General features: G+C 34.2%; 1 protein-coding gene across 1 annotated transcript in view; it reads left to right on the forward strand.

Annotated features, from left to right (window-relative positions):
• The first annotated feature begins 6,880 nt into the window (after positions 1-6,880).
• LOC129239984 (G protein-activated inward rectifier potassium channel 3) overlaps positions 6,881-22,011 on the forward strand; it is a 104,861-nt gene continuing 89,730 nt past the window's right edge. The window contains exon 1 of the mRNA XM_054875521.1: positions 6,881-7,262. Coding sequence (XP_054731496.1) covers positions 7,213-7,262 — 50 coding nt within the window. The 5' untranslated portion in view covers positions 6,881-7,212. The remainder of the gene's footprint in view (positions 7,263-22,011) is intronic.

Raw genomic sequence — 22,011 nt, forward strand, 5'->3', positions numbered from 1 at the left:
TTCGACCAGTGTATTTGATAATCATTAACTTCGAAATTTTCAGATCGAAAATCAACAAACCAAATCGAAGAAATTTGTTTAAGCGTGGAAAAATCAAATCGAAATTTTCTAAAATTTTCAGATATATTTAGATGTCCATACGATTGTTTAGTTCCCTAAACTATGAGTATGTTTTTACAATAAATAATGATTTCTGAATTCCGCTTTACTTCAAAAGTACAAAGTCACCTTTTGGCCTTAGCATAAACATTATTTTAACTTGAGAAGAACAGTTGAAAAATTTAGTTACTTTCAGGTTTTCTAAGCCTGTTAACTTTAATGTGGCGTTCTAGTTGTTTATCTTTGTTTTTGCAGTACGACTAATTTAAATAACATTTTCCGATAACACAAATGTTCAGTTCAACTAGATCGAGCTAATAGCAATAGTAGATGTACAACAAAAGAAAATTAAAAAAAAAAATATTTTAAGCAATAAAATATAGTAGCACGTTGATAAAAAATTAAAAGAAAACAAAAACTCAAAGACACAACACAGTATCTGCATCACTACTGCAGTCCAACAAAAACAATAACAACAACCAAAACAACACCATCACGAGCGGCGTACATACATACATATTTATACATATGCATGGGGATATGTTAAGCTGCAAATTGTTACTCCAACAACAGCGAAGAGTGTACGATCATCAGCAGCAAGAGCGCGCTGAGAACGCTGAGTGAACTCGTAAAAAACGAAAAAAAACACGCAATACACAGTCATTCAATAACAAGCACATCAGCGAACTCCCCAACTAACCAACCACAACGCTACAAAAGCAGCTAACAACAAAAACATTCTATAGCAGAGTGAGTACAGAGTATTTCGTGGTTTCCTGCACCGGCTGCGGCGAACGGGCTGGGGGTTCGCTAACCGGCAAATCGAATTTTGCCGCATTGCTATCACTACGATGGGCAGCGAAGCTTTGTTGTGTTGTGTTCGTTTACTTCAGGGACGGTGAGTGCTTTGGTGTTGTCGCGAGCGATGCAGTACGAGCGAGAGTACAATAAAGACTTAAATAAAAAATTGTCCACACAATAACAATAATTATCTATAAACAATCAACTACATACAACTCGGCATACAGTTGCTCAGTTAGTTGAAGCTAAATAATATCAAGCATAATATACAATATATGAACATGTACATAAATTAACAAATGTATAAATATGCGAACGCGGTGATTTTAAAGTAAAGTGTGTATAAATACTTGCGAATACCATCACCGGCGACTAACATATTTTTGTTTTTTAAATTCAACGCGCTCGCACATTTGTTGTGCCATTTGACGGCTACTATCTGCGAGAGCGTAGTGCACTTATTCGCATATTCGCTTTAAGATCGTTTTTTCTTTGATACGAAACAGATTTATTTTTGTTTTCTAAATAGCGAATTAACGTGCGGTTAGTGATAGTGAACGTCGAAGAAGAGTATTCCCAAATTTAAGTAGTGAAAGGAAAAGTGTGATGCTTGCAAGAGTGCAGAGGTATAGGCAATGTCTAGAAAAATTTTGTTAATACGATTTAATTAAAGTGAATGAAAGACAGTTGATTAGAAAAAGTTGAAAGAGAATGAAGTGTTAAGAAAATATTAACAAAAAATCGTGAAAACCAATACATAAATTTAAAGAAAAAGAATGTGTATGTACTGCAACCTGAAACAAAATCTCAATTTGATAAAGCAGTAATAATAACGGATAAGTTAATAAAAGATAAGTTAATCAAGCCCAGTAACAAGGAAATATTAAGCAGCAGCAACAACACAAAAAACAACAGCGATCTGTGCTATTGTAAGTATGAAGATTGCATAAAGCACATAAAGACCAAAAGTTTAGAAAGAAAACTGCAATAACAACAACAACAGCGATCATAACTATGCCAATCCGCGACAACAATTAGATTGAAAGAGTAAAAAGGAAATACAAGTATACAAAAACAACCACAAATAGCGCTAGAAGAGCTGCTTCGATACTCTAATAAAAAGTTGTGATGGTTTAAGCACTAAATGTGTTCTAAAATCGAAAACAAGGACAGCATTGTTTTCTTATCTTTAAAAAAACCGCAGTACAGCAACATAAAATTTTTAAAAATAATTACGAAAGCAGCAAAATCAAATTAACAACAAAACAAACCAACAGCAAAATTGGAGTAACAAATATGCATTTAAATAATACAGTGCAGTCTGGTTGTAGTGAACTTGAAATATTAAACTCCTTTAATAATACCCAGGTGTTGAATTTTTAACTTGTTTAATTTTTTTTAAGGTTAATATTTTGAAATGATTTTAACTTTTAACTTAACTTTTTGATTGACACTTGGAAAACACAATTTATTGAAAAAAGATGAACAGGTTATAAAGACCGCTTTTTTACTTTGGCCTACTTCTGTACTGCCAAATTGATAAATTAACAAATAAAATTTTAAATTAAATTTAAGACAACATTTTGCTAAACAGCGGTTCAGATATGGAAAAATCTGATAAAAACCAGAGGCTTTTATTGAATTTAATTTGTTTGTAGAATAATAAGTATGGGGAACTATTAGGAGTGTAGTCAGTTCTTACCTTTCAAATTGAGCGCGGAAGTCACAAAATGGGCTTGGATACAAGCTTGATATCTGTGCTGGGCCTTAGCTCCAGGTCTACCACCTGTGAGGCTGTTTAAATAAAATAGAGTCAGAGAATACTACGTCAGGTTTCCGAGGAAAATAGAGTTAAAACCACCAAAAAGACGTTTTTATAGATTTTGCCTCAAATTCCAAAATCAAAACAATGATACGGTAGGCATTTTTGGCCACAGAATTGTGTTCAGTACACAAACATATGTACTCGTACATCGGAAACCAGTTTCGTATTAAAAAATAGGTAGACCTGTGTTATCGACAAAGTGTACAAAATTTTGTATAACTGACGGAGTCAAGATGAAAAATGGGTGTATTGGTGCCGAAAGTCGACCAACGATCACTTCCTTAATCATATTCTTTTCGCAGTCGAAGGTTATGCACTCCAATGGGTATGCACTCAAATGATTTTGTATAAAAATAAATTTGGCCTTATAAACGAACCTCACCGGTAAGTCAGACTGCTTTAAATACTTGGTGCCACATAGAGTGACATCGGGGCTTTTGGGCTACTGCAAAACTCCTCTGAACCAACTAATAATAAAATAAAAGAAAAAATGCTTTTTGAAAAAATGTTTGTGCTTGAAGGCATTGAAAAAATGATTGTGTCTTAAAAGCGACTGACATGACGATGTTTGCATAGTACAGAGTCTTTGACAGAACATGTAAGAGTTCTAATGCATAATCATTAAGAATATGGAAGGTATCTCAGTTTGCCGTCCACTAGCATCGCTCTAACTTTGCAAATGCTTTTGATTAGCTTTTTCAATTTTTGGGTTACTGTGTTCCAAGTTAAAATCAATAGGATAGGATAGGGATAGTATAAATGACTGCCCACGTGAGCGGCCCACTGGGATAAATAATCAAAATTGGTCCATCAAAATACAGACAAAACCCAGGAAAGAGAACCAAACAGTTGGAAAAAAGGGAGAAAGGGTTTAGGACAAAATTTGCAAAATACTTAACTGGAGGGACTTGTTGCCTTCTTCGAAAGATCTAAGTAGTTTAAGTAGTTAACGGATGGAAATCAAGTACATGCAATGGGCTCTAGGGCCACCGAGTGTCTAGTCTTAGACAAGAAACCTGGCTAACTGCTTAAAGCTACTGACGAAATTCACCTGATGTGTGATATTCCAACCTGCTGTATCCACAGGTGTAGCGAAAAAGTGAGAAACCACATGTCCGAGTCTTAGTCTGACGAGAGCAGGGTAGCTGAACAGATGGTGCTGAGATAATTCCAACTCATCCTCCAGACAATCCCTGGTAAGGATACCCTCCAAATTCGAGAGCTTCAGCTTTGTTAGCCTTAGAAGTTCACTCGAGCGCCTACGATCTACCCTTGGCCAGAAGGATCTCGCGACTTTGCACGTTTGCGCACTAACCCAGCGCTCGGTGAATTGACGCGATACCCATTTTGCCAGGGTACAAGAGCAGGGCAGCTGAGAAGAAGTTGCTAAGATAATTATATTTCATTCTCCAGACAATACCTGGTAGGATACCCAGCAAATTCGAGACCTGCGGCTTTCTTAGCCTTGGAAGTCCCCCTGAGTGCCTCCGACTTATCCTTGGATAGGAGGATCTCGCAACTTTGCACGTTTGCGCACCAGCCCAGCGCTCGATGAGTTGACGCTAGGCCTATCTTTCCAGGAGTAGACCACATATTCTCAAGGGAACTCCAATACTCTCTCTATTAAACAATCTCCAAGGTCCCCTGCCTTTCCAAGAAGAATAACCAATAGGTGTGTGCAAATTTGAATATTACTCACCGAGGGGTTTTTTTTTAATTACAACCTTTTTTATTGAAGTGAAACTTCTTAGGCGTCGATGGGCGAGAGAGAATGGAGAGTAAAAGTTCAACGTGAAACGTTTTGGGCATTTTCGTTCCGCGAGAGAGAAAAAAGATATAACGTAGAGGAAACGGAGAGATAGAGCTTTACTTTATATATATCTCAGATACACTTTAGGCTATTCACGTCTCCCTTTTGTGCGGTCCTTCGCCTTTTCTCCCACTCCTACGCTATGGCTGTAAGTCGTACGATGTTACTCGTATTGTAGGAGCAAGAGAGAACCACGTATATATTATATACAAGGCGTTAGAATATAACAGAGAGAAAGAGAGTGACACGTAAACGTACAACACTAACGCCATATTACTATAGTAGAGTGAAAGAGAGCAACATATTGTTAGATAGAATTTTTTTGGAAATTTCGCCTATTTGGCCTCTCTCTCATTCTCTCTCGAGTCTCTCCCTCTTTCTTTGTCTGCCTTAAAAGTTTCACATCTGTCATGTGCACACTTTTTGTTTATTTATTTTTAACATCTTAATTTTCTTTGTTTTTTAAATTATACGTATCTATACACGCAATTGCTAACTTCACATAGTACCTATTTTATGCAGGTATGTAAGTGTAAGTGTGTTTGTGTTAAAAATATTTTTTTTTTCGTTGATATTTTTTTTCGAACATCAAAAATTGTGATAAAAATTATTTTCCTTCGCCGACCTATGTCAGGGGTTCATTCCTACTACACCGCGCTGCATGTCGCATAAAAATTCGCTTCTTTTAAGGGTTCCACCCGCAGAAACCTGAAATAAAAAAACTGGTTGCTAACCAAAACAAAAGCCCTTAAAAACCCTTAATAATTCAAAATATATACTTAAAAGCGAAACATAATGTTTTGCACTTTTCTCTTTGAATAAGCGATGCACTTCAAAGCCCAGCAACCCTAAAAGAAACCTTAGCAATTGCTGCCAAAAAAAAACAAGAAAAGCAAAAACAAAAAAAAAAAAGCGCAAGGAGTGAGTCAACGAACGCGTCAGAGCCAAGGCAGCAAAGTTTTCATACACTTATGCACATTTTTATGTACATACTACTGTGTCCAAAAAATAAGGTGACATTGTATTTATTTTGAAAATTATTTATTTATTCTTCCAAATCAATTTCATCCCCTTCAAAGTAATCCCCTCCCGACACAATGCACTTATGCCAACGTTTTTCCAATTTTCGAAACACTGGTTGTAGTCACTTTCCGGGATGGCCTTCAGTTCCGTCTTCGTTGCGGCTTGAATCTCCTCTATCGTGTCAAAACGGTGTCTCCGGAGCGGTCTTTTGAGCCTGCTGAACAGCCAGAAGTCGCACGGTGCCAGATCAGGTGAATACGGTGGTTGCGGAACGATATGGGTTGAGTTTTTGATGAAATGATCACGAATTACGAGTCCAAAAAATTCAATGTTTTCGGTACCAGTCGAGATTTGACGCGCTTGAGGCCCAAAACATCCTTCAAAATGGTATTGACTGAGCCTTTCGATATGCCAACATCATCAGCAAGGTCTCTAATCGTTAATCGACGGTTTTTCAACACCAAATCTTTGATTTGTTGGACGTGAGCTTCGTCAGTTGAGGTTGATGGTCGCCCAGGACGCTCTTCGTCTTCGACACGTTCACGACCGGCTTGGAACTCACTATACCACTTGTAAACATTTTTTTTAGACATAGCCTCATCACCAAAGGCTTTCTGCACCATCCTCAACGTATCCGAAAATTGATTCCGCAAACAAAATTTAATGCAAATTCTTTGCTCAACAAATTTCGACATTGCAAAAAACGAGAAACTCACTTTTAGCAGCTCACAAAACGACGCGTATCTCAAACAGTAAATGAATATTTCACATGAAATTTGACATAGATGTCACTCACAGTACTACCAACCTAAAAAAAAAAAGAATTCTCCTAATCCTTCAAAGCGCGCAGTTTAAAATCAAATGTCACCTTATTTTTTGGACACAGTAGTACATACACAAAAAAATAAACAAACGAAAAAAAAAACGCAAAAAAAAGGAATTTAGAACGAGTAACAAATTTAGCACAAAGCCAAGGAACACATGTTGTGTGGCAACAAAAATAGCATTGCAATAACAAAGCCAAAGCGTGGCATTGAAATTTCGTTATAAAAAAACGCAATTGATCTAACCCAAAAGTAGTAAATGACAACTTCAAAGCAACACAAGCACACACACACATACAAACACGCATACAAGCAACATAGAAACAAAGGCTCTACAACTACTGCCACATAAAAGTTTTGAAAATAATTCTCATTGAAATAGCAGTAAAACTGCACAATTAACCAGTCGAGCAGTCAAGGAAAATTGTCACATAAAGAAAAATCAACTGAGCTCTATTTTGCAATAATTTTTTTTTGCAGCTAATCATACAAAACAATAGAAAATTCATACCTAAGTAACTTCACAAAAAGTGTATTTTAAAAATAAAGTTGAAAATATCAAACGCAAATACTCGTAATCTCATTGTGGTGGCAGCTGTGCAAATAGGCAACATATTAACGCTACAAAACAACCAAAAACAGCAGCGGCAACAACAACAGCAAAAGTAAGCTCAGCTCTAAGCAACGATAAAAAAGTACACCAGCGTGTACTTTTTGATCAACGCCAAGTAACTTTTATCGCAATCACGGTACAGTTTACTCTGTCCAATACCGGCAACAAATTTGCCACCACGGCGACGTTAACGCGCTCGGAAACAGTAGTTGCCAAAATGAAGCGACTAATGACATGGGAACGCGATCTGGTCGATGCGATGTATGGGTAAGCGATTTCGGAAGTTTCTTTTTCTATTTAAACGAGCAAAAATAATTGCTTTAGAACTTTTCATTATTACATACATACATATGCTTCATTTATTAAAAAGTTTTTATAAATATTTACGCAGTTACGTGATAATCATAAAAAGGATGACAATATTAATATTTATAATTTCCTAATTTCGAATAAGAACGCAACATTTTTACTTCAAATGTAACTAAAGCTATCCGCAAGTTCACTTTCGCTTTTAGTAAACTGCACCTTCCTCTCCCTATGTTGTGTTCAAGCAGGCTAACAGGCAGAGAGAGCGCAGAGCTGAGTTCAAATGGTTTGTACGCGCACACCACGGAAACTTTATATATATTTCATAAGCCTGATCAGAATTACAGTATGCCAAGAATGAGTTTTAACATTGAAAATAAATTAAATTTTTCGATTTCAATAAAAAAATAGCACTCTTTATTTATTTTTGAATACAAATCAGTACAAAAAAGTCAAAGATAAATAAAGAGTGCCGTTTTTTGCTATTGAAGTCGAAAAATTGAATTTATTTCCTATGTCAAAATTCATTCTTGACATACTGTATATGCGCTGGGGCAGTCCACTGACACTAAAGCGCACGCTGTGGATACTAAGTATTGGTATTGATTCAACAAAAAAATTTAATTCAATGACACAATGGCTCAAGCTCTCATTTAAATTAATTAATTATATATTTCATAAGCCTATTAAGAATTGCATACACGTGTGCTAAACGAAGCTAATTATAAGATTTTGTAATCGCATACGCCCAGATTTTTGCATAATTGGGTTGAGCAGCGCGTGAAATTCATTAAATTGGTTCGTTTTGAATGCATTTACGTTTATGTTATTTTCGATACTTGAATCGGTGGTTTGTCTGATTGGCACAGGATTATGTGATATATTACAAGGATGGCTATGATTGAAAATTTAAGTAATCTCAATTGAAGTTTAGTGATTAATGATTTTTAATTAGTTTTAATAATTTTTATTTAATTTCAAATTTTTTGAATAGTGTTAACAAGAATCAATACTTTGAATGGCGTTTCGATCTTGACATAGAGAGAAAAAATATGTGACTCGTTCGTATTATACACATACATAGGCCACATGGGCTGAAAAGTCCTGGACCTAACAAAGAAAACCCCTTTTTTCTGTTAAAGTTTTTTTCATCAACGTAATTGCCATCAAGAAAAACGCAATCATTCTAGCGTCGCTCTAACATTGTAATACCACTTTTTAGAACGATTTATCTTTTGCCTCGAAATAGGCCCCAGTTTTAGCGACAACCTCTTCATTCCAGCGAAATTTCTTACCGGTGAACATTTTTTTAGGTCTGCGAACAGCCAGTAGTCGGTGGGGGTCAAATCTGGTGAATGTGGGAGCAATTCGAAGTTCAGTTCATGTAGTTTTGCCTTTTCTTCGATTGACTTGTAACACGGGGCAGGCACTGTGCAGTGAGCAAATGCGGCACCTACTTTGAAAAGAGCTTTCTCATAGTCAAATGTTCATGCAATAGAAAGCCAACGCCTTTTTTTGATATCTTTACGATGTCAGCTAACTCATGCAACTTCACTTTTCGATCATTCAAAACGATTTTGTGGTTTTTTGTGAAGTTTTCTGTTGTTACCGCCTCTTTTGGACTCTACTGAATCCCTGCGTTGTGCTTCATGGAATGCCTACGACCACGGTTGAAGTCAGCAAACCATCGTTTTACTGTTGTTTCGGATGGAGCAGAGTCCCCATAACACTTTTCAAGTCATTGCTTCTCTTGAACGGCATTTTTATCCATCAATAAGCAGTGTAAAATTAAAACACGAAATTCTTTTTGATTCAGGTTTTAAAAGGTTTTGAAAATAACAAAAGTAGCGCCACTCTAACACAGTAACTCACGAACAAATGAATAGAATATCAAGAATTTTTTACAGGTTAATACTAATTGAAAAAGAGGTGAATGCAGTAAAACTAGTGCCATCTATGTGTTAGGCCCGGTACTTTTCAGTGCATGTATTTATTAAAGACTGGTGAAAATTTCTAAAAACATACAATGTTTATGAAAAAGAAATATTTTTATAATAAAAACCTTACATAGTAAGAATTAAATTCCCGTTAAATGAGTTTTGTTCCTCTGTGTATATATATGTACACATCTAGTGCTTTTATTTCTAATATCTAGTCACAATGAATATGTACAGTCTAATTTTTATTGAATCAAATGAAGGTCTAGTCTAATTTACACACTGTTTCTTCCACAAACCAAAGGTCGCTGACCACTTTGTTTTTTTCCTACTGACCTCATTTGCACTGTATATTCGCTCTTTTCTCGCAAACACATTTGTGCAGTGTGTGTTGAATGCGCTCTCACTACAAAAACGTGCGCGCAAATACATGTTAAAATAACAGAATTTTAAGCATAGCAGAATTTCATCCATAACAGCATTTTAAAAGATACTGAACTCCAAGCATAACAGCATTTTAGCATAACTAAAAATGCTACTACCGAAAATAGGTGTACATTGGCATAGTAATTTTAAAACCAAGGAAATAGTTGGGCAAAATATTAAGCATTCCAAAGAATGGTTATTTGTTGGGTTGTGGTTTTGTGACTATCATTTTAATATTGCGCAAGAAATACTATACAAAATACTTGACTTTCAATAGAAAAATGTCATGATTTATTTGATTCGAATTTGAATAAATTCATATTCTATGCGAAAATTCAGCAAGAATATTGACTAAAAATAACTGCAAACATATCTAAATATTCAAATACATGTACGTACGTATGTATGTACAGTATGCATACACCTATGCCTACATATTTTTAGTGAGTTATCAGACTGTTTTTGTTTTTCTCTTAGTTAAATATTTGAGTAGTATCAGTCGTCGCAGTTGAATGACTCAATGTTTTTTTCATGCACCTTGGACCGCCAAGCGGACGTTGTTGAGCCGTTTGGCACAACGGTGACGAGTCACGCCGCGCTGCATGACGGCGGTCCAATGTGTGGAAGAAGACACACGTTTCGCATATTTAATTAAAAACGTTTCATGCGAAATCTATAGAAATTTGCATAAAGGGGAATTCAAGTGTTGGACAGAGGAAAAATAAACAACTAAACATGAGTTGCTATACAATTTTGTTTAGTGACTTTTATTGCTGCTGCAATTTATTTTAAATTTTGCTTTTGAAGATCATCTAAACAGGTTGTAAGCTCAATTGGCAAATCAATAAAAATTAAATAATTACACGAAAATGCTTGTAAAACAACAAATATAATTGGCAACGGAGAAAGGTCAGTTCGATGGCTTTGATGGCAGGCAAATCTCAATACCAAAGTAGTTGTAATGAAAATGGGTTAATATGTAAATTACCACGCCAAAAGAAAAATTGGAAGCACTGAATACTTTTCATGGTATATCTTTAAGTTACGCAAAATGCAAAAATGTCAAATTTATTTGTTCGAGTGCTTTGTTTAATTCCGTAAGAAATGTAATGGAAAATGAAATTTTCAAAAAAAATATTTTTTTGATCGTAGGGTGTCCAAAAATGTGCTGATAATGCACGAGCGCAGGGAGTGTACTTTTGCACGGTAAGAGTCACCTATAAATTATCTCTTCGTTTAAATGGTATATCAAAATCAGCTGATAGTACGAAAATATTGCAACAATTTTTGATGGCAGGTATCAGGAAGTATTTAATTTAGATGATCTCTCGTCGCGTATAAATGACAATAAAAAAAATTTTGAACTAAAAATAAAAATTTTTTCCAAACAAAAATTTTTTTTAAAGCATATGTTATCCTAAAAAATAAGAAAAAATTGTTAAATATTAAAAATAACTCAAAACATTTCACTTAAAACAACTATAAACCTAAAATTTAGACCCTAATAAAATGTTTAACAAAAATTTTTTTTTTACAAAATATTTACCCAAAAAATATACAAAAAATTTTTTTTATATATATTTTATCCTGAAAACTAAAAAGTTTTTAAATGTTAAAAATAAAATAAAAATATTATACTCAACACTAACATATTTTGAACAAAAAAATATGTTATATTTCCAAAAAAAATGTCTTTAAAGTACTTTTGAGAGCAGGTATCAGGAAGTATTTAATTTAGATGATCTCTCATCGGGTAAAAATGACAATACAAAACTTTGAACTAAAAATAAAAATTTTTTGTATATACTTTTTAAAAGTATATTTTATCCTAAACAATAGGAACAAGTTTTTAAATATTAAAAATAATTCAAAATATTTCACTTAAAACAACTATAAACCCAAATTTAAGCAATAAAAAAATGCTTAACAAAAAAATTGCTTTCCAAAATATTTATATAAAAAAAAATTTAGTATATATATTTTATCTTGTAAAATAAAAAAAAACTTTCAAACATTAAAAATAACTGAAATTACAATATTTCACTGAAAAGAACTATAAACCAAAATTTTCAACAATAAGCAAATCTAAAAATGAATTATTTTCTTTTTTAATTTTTTTTTAGTTTCCTAACCTTCTTCGTATTATAACCAAACTTACCTTGATATGGAATCATTTATTGGTAAATTTTTGCTTCTAAGCAACACCATTCACAAAAGCCAAATTCCTGCTTTCAATCCCTAACTTTTTTTCATTGGTGATAGGAAAAAATTTTCGTGGCAAGGAAAATTTTTAACTGATAGCTGAAAATAGCTTCTTGACGAACAGTAGTCAAAAACAAAACAAAATCAGGCAGCGTTTTCTTCATAGCACAAAATAAAGTCTTATCAAGCGCTACCTGTTTCCAATTTTATGCCAAGATACTGGCTACATTCGAGGTGCATATAAGTAGGTACCCCAATTGACATGTAGACAAAGGCAGGAAGAAAGTAATTTGTTTGAATGCAATTAAAAACGCTGTGAAAAATGGAATGCGGTTTTAGCGAATAAAACAAACAAATAGTACTCAAAGTAGATGGGTGTGAAAGCGGGTGAAACAGAAGTAGAAAGGAGTGTGTGCAGCGCTTAAAGCGTAGAGGGCAAACGCGCAAATTTCAAAAAATAAAAATATGTTTTTCTAATTACGAACAGCACCAGATACAATACAGCAAACTGTGATAAATCAAGAAAGCACGATAAAAGCAAAGCAACGAAAATAGGTTGGGAGAGAAACTAAACCAGGGAGAATTGATAGCCGTACCGTAAAAATCTTCAACGTTAAAAACTTTTAGATTGAAAATTTAGAAACTGTCTACATACTGCGTTAAGTAACTATAGCACAGAACATATTGGCAATTTTTGACAATTTATTTGTCTCTTATTTAATTATAACTTTTATTTTTTTCGAAAATATATAATTAATTCTTCTTAAAACCCATATAAGTTTCAAACGGCGTGCAAAATCGAAAAATAAAAATTAAGAAAAACGTTCACACTTCTTAATTTGAATTTATGAAAATTTCGAGCTTTTTATTTATTTATGTAATATATATTATTATAAATTTCAATTTTGTAGTCAAAAAATACAAATTTCTTATTGACTATTGACTTAGTGCTAATATAAAACATTTACTAATAAAATAACAAACTTTGGTAAAATAAAAACTCGAGCTTCAAGTGGCTCAACATCGCGCTGATTTTTGACAATTTTTTTTCCTAATGGTGTTCCGTATTTTCTTCCACATACAACAATGGTCGAGCTTTCTTTATATGGAGAAAATGCATAAAAGTACCAGGTAAAAAAATATTTTATGAAGTAAAATCAGTATATATAGAGTAAACAGCATTAGTGCTTACACCCTTTGGTTGGGTGTTTGGCCGTGCTTCTGCTCCTGTTCTTGGTGTTTCTACAAACAGAGCGACCTACAGTTTTATGCCGCCTCCAAACGGCAGGTAGTTGTTTTTATTATATGATTTTTCATGTCAGAAATACTCTCAGAGACCAGACGACTGAGGGACGGCCGCTATTAGAAAAAACTTTCAATCGTTTGGTGATACCATCCATTAGCACCGTAAAAACTTGTACAATGAATTTATCTTGGTCGCCGTTCACTTCGAATTCCGGGAAGGTCGTCCAAATTCAGTTTTGGTGCTCACAAATATCGATGCTGTGTGGAAAATAATTGAGCAAGGTCACATAGCAGGTCATGCCACATACAATGAACCTGAGGCTCCCATGGAGATTAGTATGATGAGCATCAATAAGATTTTGTATAATCATCCCGTGATACAAAATTTATGTTCCCCTTGGACCCGCATAATATAAAAAGCGCGCTATAAACGCGACTTACCAAAGTGCTTCGAAAGAGTACTGATCATCTTTGGTAATATTTTAGAAAACAATAAAATCGTTTTCAGCCACCAATATTAATTTTCCATTTTTACGGCGGTTACCACTCTCCAGGGGCCACTCCCGAGGGGATCCATTTAGGTCTGGGGCCCCATTGTGATTCATTTTTCCATTGTTAGGCCAGAAATAATAGTAGCAACCCTCGTATAGTAAATTAAGTTCTTATTTTTCTTCTGGAAGCGGAATAGATTTGAATCAGCGGTTACAGGAAATTTTCCGAAAATCACTTTGGAAACAATAGATAGGTAGGTAGGTAGGTAGGTAGGGTGGCTGGCGCAATGACATACTTAGACCTTTCATAGTTCCATTGTGATACCACTGGAACTTATCCTTACCCTATAGCTTTAATAAACGAGCAAAGCTTCGTTAGTTTTAGATGCGCTATGTCCGCTACATCAGTTAAAAATGTCATCTCTTAAAATGTGTCTGACTGTATCCTCTTCTCCTGTATTACGACAGCTTCTACAGAAATTGAAGTACGTGAGTTCTAATCTTCTAGCATGGCTGCCTATTAGACAATGACCAGTTAATACCCCTATCATTTTCCTTATAGCTTCTCTGTTAAATCTTATCAAGATTTTTGTTCGACCGCTATTCCAATTCGGCGATGTTTGTCTGCTTAGTTCGCATGTTGAGAGGTTTTGCCAACTTGTATTTACCTTATTGATGATTTTCCTATCTGTGAGTAGTTTACAATTGGCTATAGACATAGGAATTAGCGTCTTATCCACTTGGAGGTCACGCGTTGCACCGATTCGAGCAAGTTCATCTGCCTTGCAGTTTTCTGCTATATTCCTGTGGTCTGACACCCAAATAAGGTGTATTTTGATACGCCATTTAGAAGTTTAAAACATCCTTTGACTGTTTTATGCGAGTGTGTGTTTAGCTTCTAGCACTTTTGCGGCTTGACTGTTCGAGTATATGAAGACTTCATTTGTGAATAATATTCTCGTTTTTATTACCGTAAGTCCTCTTTTATGGCAGTGACTTCCGCCTGAAATACACGGAAATGATCAGGTAGGCGAAATGATTGTCTAACTTCGAATTTATCGGAGTAAACCCTCCACCTACTCTGTTGTCTGCTTTAAGCCTGCGAGCCTTCTATATAGACGTTTAGATCATTTTCTCTAACAATAAGCTCGTTATTCCATTCCTCTTTGGAATAAAATTCTGTGACGAGGGATTTATCTAAGTTGATACCCTTGGCTTTACAGAAATCCGTTGTAACAGGAATGCAGGGGAATTTTTCTGTGGTTTATTCTGTGTAGACCGATTTCTCTTAATCTGAGAGCAGCTGCTTGCTTGCCAAATTGCTCTATTGGTAATCGGTTAAGCGTAATATTTAGTGCCTCTATGGGTGTGGTCCCGCGAATGGACCCCGCAAATGCAAAGACTGGCAATTCTTTGTACATCTACCATGGTTTTTTTTCATATATCACTTATCTAAAGCCGGCCACCATATTAGTATACCGTATGTTGTTGGCAGCAATAACTTAGCGATATTTCTGTATACTATAGAATAATTCGCTTAATGAAAATATACCAGTTAATATTAAAAGTAATTTTGAAAATTATTGTTTTTAATAACATTTTATAAATTTAATGACAATTATACAAAATAATGGTTTAAAAAATGATTTAAAACCAAATAAATTGCACGCGACTCAATTAAGGTATAATCAAAATCGATTCTGACAGAAAAATTACGTATTGGGTACCCACACACGAGTATTGAGTAAAAAAATAAATAAATAAAATTCGCTTGAAAAACGTGACTCTGTGACAATCTGTGGCCCGTAGCGAATGTGCTTACTTATCTCTTCCTCTTTCTTTTGCGGCAAAAATATTATTGAAATTTGCACGAATATATCACAATCATTTGCGACGCCTTAATAAATACGCCTATAATTGCCACAGCGAAAGAGGAAAGAAATAGCAAAAAAAAAAAAAATAAAATAAAAATAAAAAACAAAAATTAATAAAAATACTCACACACATGCATACTTACATGAAATTGATTATGAATTATGTGTCTCTTTTATGGGCAGTTATGATGTTATTCGCACCTGGCTCAAATTGCACAGCCGCGCGTTTCCTGTCGGGTAAATAAAACTATGGCTTATGTTTTCTTTTTTGTTTTTTTTTTTTTGTTTTTGTAACTCCATTTATTACTTACAATCTGTCATTTTAAAATAACATTCAATGTTACTTTTAGTTGCAATTTAAAAAAAAGGACATTGAGTAAGAATTGCGTGTGGCGGTATCTGTGTTTGTCCATTAGGGAAGATCTGCTGTAAACAGGGTGTATATGTAATATAGGTCCAAGGATGCTTCTCTGTGCTTTTATTGGGTGGGGGTCGGTGGTTTCATCGTATACTTCGGCAAGGAAATCTCGATTCTGAAGATATGATTTTAAGAGGATGCAGTAACTATGCAGCGGCTTCGTTTTAAGCTTATATAATAGACCTTCATGCCAGACCATATCAAAATCATATCAGTAACCAATAGTGGATTGATGTCTGCGAAATCCAAATTGATGTGTGTGGCTATAAGGGTCCTCTGTGCAATCAATGGATTAAGCCTTTTCAGCAACAGGTTTTCGAAAAGTTTTGAAATTACAGGCACGCGATTTATCGCCCCATAAGAAGAGACCAAATTCAGCGGTTCCATAGCTTGGGTATGAGAGTAATCTGCGCAACTTTCCAGTGGCTTAATATTGTATTATTTATCAGCAGACTTAAACTAAGTATTCACATTTCGATTCTTACAAAAATGGTTGCGAAGTTTTTCTGTCATTTAATTGTTATTAATAACACAGGCCTGCTAATTATCACTTTTTTACAGTTTCTAAAACCGCTATAGGTGTTTCCTGAAGGTTTTTTTATGCTGAAATCGAATATGACCTTGATAATGCTCCAGCACGTCAGGGTTTTTGCCAATTTGAGGTTAAATAGTCAAAAAATGCAGATTTTGGCCATTTTTTAAAATTTGTTTGAGCAAGGTAAAGTTTTTTTTTAATTTTCCACAACGGCATCGCAAAGTACTTCTATTTTTACGATTAATATAAAAAAAGTTATTCTCTTTTGAATTGGAGACTTTTAGATATGCAAATTCAACCTTTCAAACTCTCTAACGCCCCTGTAAAGGGCGAATTCAAAATAGTTCAACTTTTTTTATATTAATCGCAAAAATATTTTTAAAAATGGATTTTAAAGCTGAAGAGTAGTACTTTGCGATGCCGTTGTGGAAAATTAAAAAAAAAACTTTACCTTGCTCAAAAAAATTTTTTAAAATGGCCAAAATCTGCATTTTTTGACTATTTAACCTCAAATTGGCAAAAATCCTGACGTGCTGGAGCATTTTCAAGGTCATATTCGTTTTCAACACAAAAAAACCTTCAAGAAACACCCATAGCCGTTTTAGAAACTGTACCTCGCAGGACTGTGTAATTAGAGTAAGCAATTCTCATCCGAGGCTTTGCGTAATTTTTCTAGGAACGTAGAATCTCTCTTGCTAACAAGAGCTACTTTGGACTAAGTAGGCAATTGAGTAATAAAGTCCTCTCTCGATGAGCAAAACTAACACTTTATAAGTCTCTCATAATGCCCATTCTAACTTATGGCGCAGAAGCCTCTACCACGACAACATCCGATGAGGTGTCCTTGGAATGTTTGAGAGAAAGATTCTGCGGAAGATTTTTGAACCTTTGCACGTTAGCAGCGGTAAGTGCCACATGCGATCAAAGATCCAGCAGCTTCGTTGGCTGGGTCATGTCGTCCGAATGGATACAAACGCCCCAACTCCGAAAGTATTCGATGCGGTATCAGCAGGAACAGAACTACCTACTCTGCGTTGGAAAGATCAGGTAAGGAAGGAATTATCTTTACTTAGTGTTTCCAACTGACGACGGTTAGTACTAGAAATAAACGTCTGGCTCGATTTGTTAAACTTGGCCAAAATCGCGTAAGCCGTTGTCGCGTCATCAAAAATAAGAAAGTTATTAATAATCTCGAGCTGATCGCTAGAAAGATAAATAGATAGACACATAGATTCATATATAGCTAGAGGCTACCGTTTCGATCGAAAGATTTATTGTGCCCTCTACTCCTCACAATAATTCTTCCACACAGAGATCTTTCAATTAACCTAGGATGTTACTGGGCTGGGATAAGAGATTGTACCTCTCTCTGGCCATATCAATCCGAGATGCATACTTTTTTTCTCAATGTAGCATCTTATTCAAAAAAGTGTGATGCTGTTTCTGAAGGCAGATTGCAGAGTACAAAGGAGTTATTAGATCATATTCCGATTCTATTCAGATGATTATGCAGTCTGGAATGAATGACCAGTAAGAATGTCTATGAGCGTTTTCAGTTGGTTTGCACGGAGGCTTATGAGATATTTAATCCCTTTCGTTTCCAATCTAATTTTAAGATATTTGAATCTTTTACGATTGTATCCTCCCAGTAGGGATTTTGCTTGGTGCGGATTTAAGGTGTGATATCGGTTATCGGTACCACAACTTAATTTTCTTCTTAAAAATCATCCGATAAAGCAGTCTGTTTCTGTTAAAGTCGGCCTTAAGTCATACATTCTGTGCTAAGATTGGGTCAGTTCGTTGTAGTTGGCTCTTTAGTCGTAGCTGGCTTCCCGTTGATTGCGGCACTTCTTAAAATAATTTAGTCACCAAAAGTTAGTACCAATAAAAAGTTATGGTCTCGCAAGCTATGACATGTAGTCCTGACATTCTGTAACTATTTATCACTTACACAAATAATATTGCCTTGGTAAGCTATAGAGTTGCTAGTCATTTAGCTGTGCTGCTCACCATTGACGGCAATACTCGCACCACCTTCAGTTTTGAAAAAGTATGCCTCTGAAACTCCACATTATTTTCGCCATTTTTAGAACGTAAAGGGGTTTTGAGAGTTACACGAAGGTTACTCTGAGTATTGTAATTTTACTCATATAAGCCTTGAGATAGAAGTGACTCTCATTTTTATGCGCGCGTAATGATTTTTAAGTTGTTGAATTTTGTTAATAAATTTTCTCCGATTGCAAATGTAAATATACCTATCTTGGTTAAAACACTTTGCATGCCAATTTAGCAGCGCATATTGAATATAACTGTCAAAATAAGTGCTTACTTGGACCACTGATTTGCTAGATAGTGACGAAAGGCATAACCAAAAACAAAAATGAAAAAAATAAATATATACTCATTTTATGCCATCAAATATTTCTTTTCATCAAATTATTATCTGATCAGTCATAAATAAAAAATTAAAAAATTAGCGATATTCCACATTCAAATGAATTAGCGTTATTTTGTATCAATATTTAATTAAATAATATGTCACTCATTTTGACAGTATTCGCTCACTCTATCACTTAATTGCATTTGCTTGCCAGCTGCGCTGGTGATTGAGTTGCGCTCAGTTTGATTTTGAATTTTTCCATAATGGAACAAAATTTTTTTTAAAGCGAAAAAAAATAGTATATTTAAAGATAATTGTGTTCAAATATAATAAAGGAAAAATAAAGGCAAAATAAAGGAAAAATAAAGGAAAAGTATCCAATATATAAAAAAGAATGCTTGTTTATTAGTTTCTTCGTAACTTTTACGTTGTTCATCCGATTTCCATGAAATTTGCTCAACGAATTATTTGCTCTTATACGAAGGTTAAAGGTATGGTGAATTTCCGACAAATGTCTCCCTAGTCGAATTATTGACAACTTCTATATTTATAAACCAAACCGATTCATATTCTGAATATAGAAATTTCTGGTGTCTAAAACGAAAACAAAATACTGCGACCTGGTTCGCACTTCATTTCGCTTTCAGTACAAAGTTCATTATCAAATTTAATTTCAAACGATATTTCCACGATTTCTTTCTCAGCCTAGTAAAAATAAAAATAAATAAAACATAAACACAGAGCGAGCTACTGCAGGCCGCAAAAAATATTCGTATGGGGGGATATAGATTAGATTATTATTAGAGCTCCATCACTTGAAGAAAATCGATAATTTTAAGATTCGTAAGCGCTGCTCTTGAGTAAAATGAATAAAAATGTCAAAAGCATGTGTTTACCTGACAGCAGCTTTGACAGATACGCTTATCGAAAATTTCATACGAGCGATTACACGTCAAGTGATCCAAGCATTTCGGAAATTGTCATAATTGATGCATATACCTTCTACTCAAATATGAACGAGACGTTATCAATAAAACGGTCCGCGGATGACATATGGCAAAAATAATTTTTTTGTTTTTTGGTAGGACTGTTATAAGCTTACGTGGCAAATTTCAGCGTGATATGTCACATAGTTTGTTTTCTGTGCCACTGTAAACAAGTCAAGCTCGAGTGTGTTCCTCGAATTTAACGATGGAAATTCAAAGAATTTGTTTGAAATTTTGTTATTCCAACAAAATTTCGGCTTCAGACGCCTTAAAAAATATTGCAGACAACCTATAGGGACTCTGCTCTATCGCGTTCACGTGTTTTCCAGTGGTACAAATAGTTCAAAGAGGGCCGTACATCAACCCAAAAAACCACGCCAAAGTCGCTCAAAAATTAAGGTTATGCTGCCTGTTTTTTTCGATTACGAAGGTGTGGTGCACTCGGAGTTCCCTCCGCAAGGCCGATCGGTTAACACTGAATATTATTTAGACGTTTTAAAGCGTTTGCGCGAGAACATTCGTCTTAAAAGGAAGGAATTGTGGGACAACAAGTCATGGTTCTTGCTTCACGAAAATGCACCAGCTCACACATCACGTCTTGTTCGCGATTATTTGAACAAAAATAATGTTAATATCGTTCCGCAAGCACCGTATTCGCCTGATATGGCTCCATGTGACTTTTTCCTGTTTCCCAAGCTCAAGTTGCCGCTCCGTGGAAGACATTGTGAGACAATTGAAGTCATAAAAGAGAATTCGAAGAACACACTCGAGCTTGACTTGTTTACAGTAGCACAGAAAGCAAATTATGTGACATATCACGCTGAAATTTGCCATGTAAGCTTATAACAGTCCTACCAAAACACAAAAAATTTATTTGTCATATATTTCATCCGCGGACCGTTTTATTGATAACGTCTCGTTCATATTTGAGCAGAAATTTGGTTTATTTGTAGACTTGAGTATGATAAGATGTAAACTGAAAACTTTTTGAAAAAAAAAATTTTTGAGATTTATTTAATTCTCATAATTAAGATACGGAGTTTTTTTAAATAAATATTTTCGGCTACTTTTCACACAGTAAAAATTTTAATTTTTTGTACGATATATTTTTTTGGACGATATATATTTAAAAAATATTTTGTTTTGGAAAATTTTGAAAAATTTTATTGTTTGGTAAAAATTGTTTGTGACAAAGTGTTTTGGTATTTTTTTTTAAATTATTATTTTTTTTTTTAATTTTTAGAATAAAATATACTTTTCAAAAGAAACTGTATCTGAAAAATATTGAATTTTTCACACAAACAATTGGGGAACATGTTTTTGTAATATTTAATATTTGGGGACTTTTTGTTTGTCATTTCTAAAGGACACCCCCCTCATATTTATTTCAATTTTTTAAAATAGTGTTTTTAGGACGAAATATATTATATTTAATGTGCTTGGAAAGTTCTGATAAATAAATTTTTCGGTAAACATTTTTTTGCAATTTTTCAAAGACATCCTCTCACATTATTTTAGTATTTTTTTGAATTATGTTTTTAGATAGAAATGATAGAATAAAATATACTTAAAAAAAACTGTTTTTTGTGTTAAAATTTTTGTTTTAAGTATTTTTGGCGAAAAGTTTTTGTAATTTTAATTTTTTGGGGACTATTTTTGTTGTCATTTCTGAAGGACACCCCGCTCATACTTTTTTGAACTTAAAAAAAAAAAATTCTTTAAGACGGAATATATTTAAAAAAAATTTTGTTTGGAAAATTTTAAAAATTAATTTTTTCGGTAAAAATTGTATGTGACAAATGTTTTTTGTAGCCGAACATTTCTTTTGTAATTTTTTCATCCCTCACATTTGGTTTTTGATATTTTTTTGAATTATGTTTTTAAATTGTTAGAATAAAATATATATTACTTAAAAAAAAACTGGTTTTTGTGTTAAGCATTTTTGACGAACATTTTTTTGTATATTTTAATTTTTGGGGAATTTTGTTGTTGTCATTTCTGAAAGATTTTTGGACTTTTTAAAATCATTATTTTAATACATAAATGCATCTACCAAAATTAGTTTTATTTAATCTCCTATGAAACCTATGTAACTTATGTTGATGGAATTTCATTAAGCGCTGGAGCTTTTAAATGGCCAATAGGACTGTGCATATCAACTCATCTTCTCTAGGAGTAGTTCTTTCCGCTCTCGATCGTTGTCTCATTTTTGCGTT

This window comes from Anastrepha obliqua, chromosome 1 (genome assembly GCF_027943255.1).
Source record: "Anastrepha obliqua isolate idAnaObli1 chromosome 1, idAnaObli1_1.0, whole genome shotgun sequence".
In the NCBI taxonomy this organism is placed as follows: Eukaryota; Metazoa; Arthropoda; class Insecta; order Diptera; family Tephritidae; genus Anastrepha; species Anastrepha obliqua.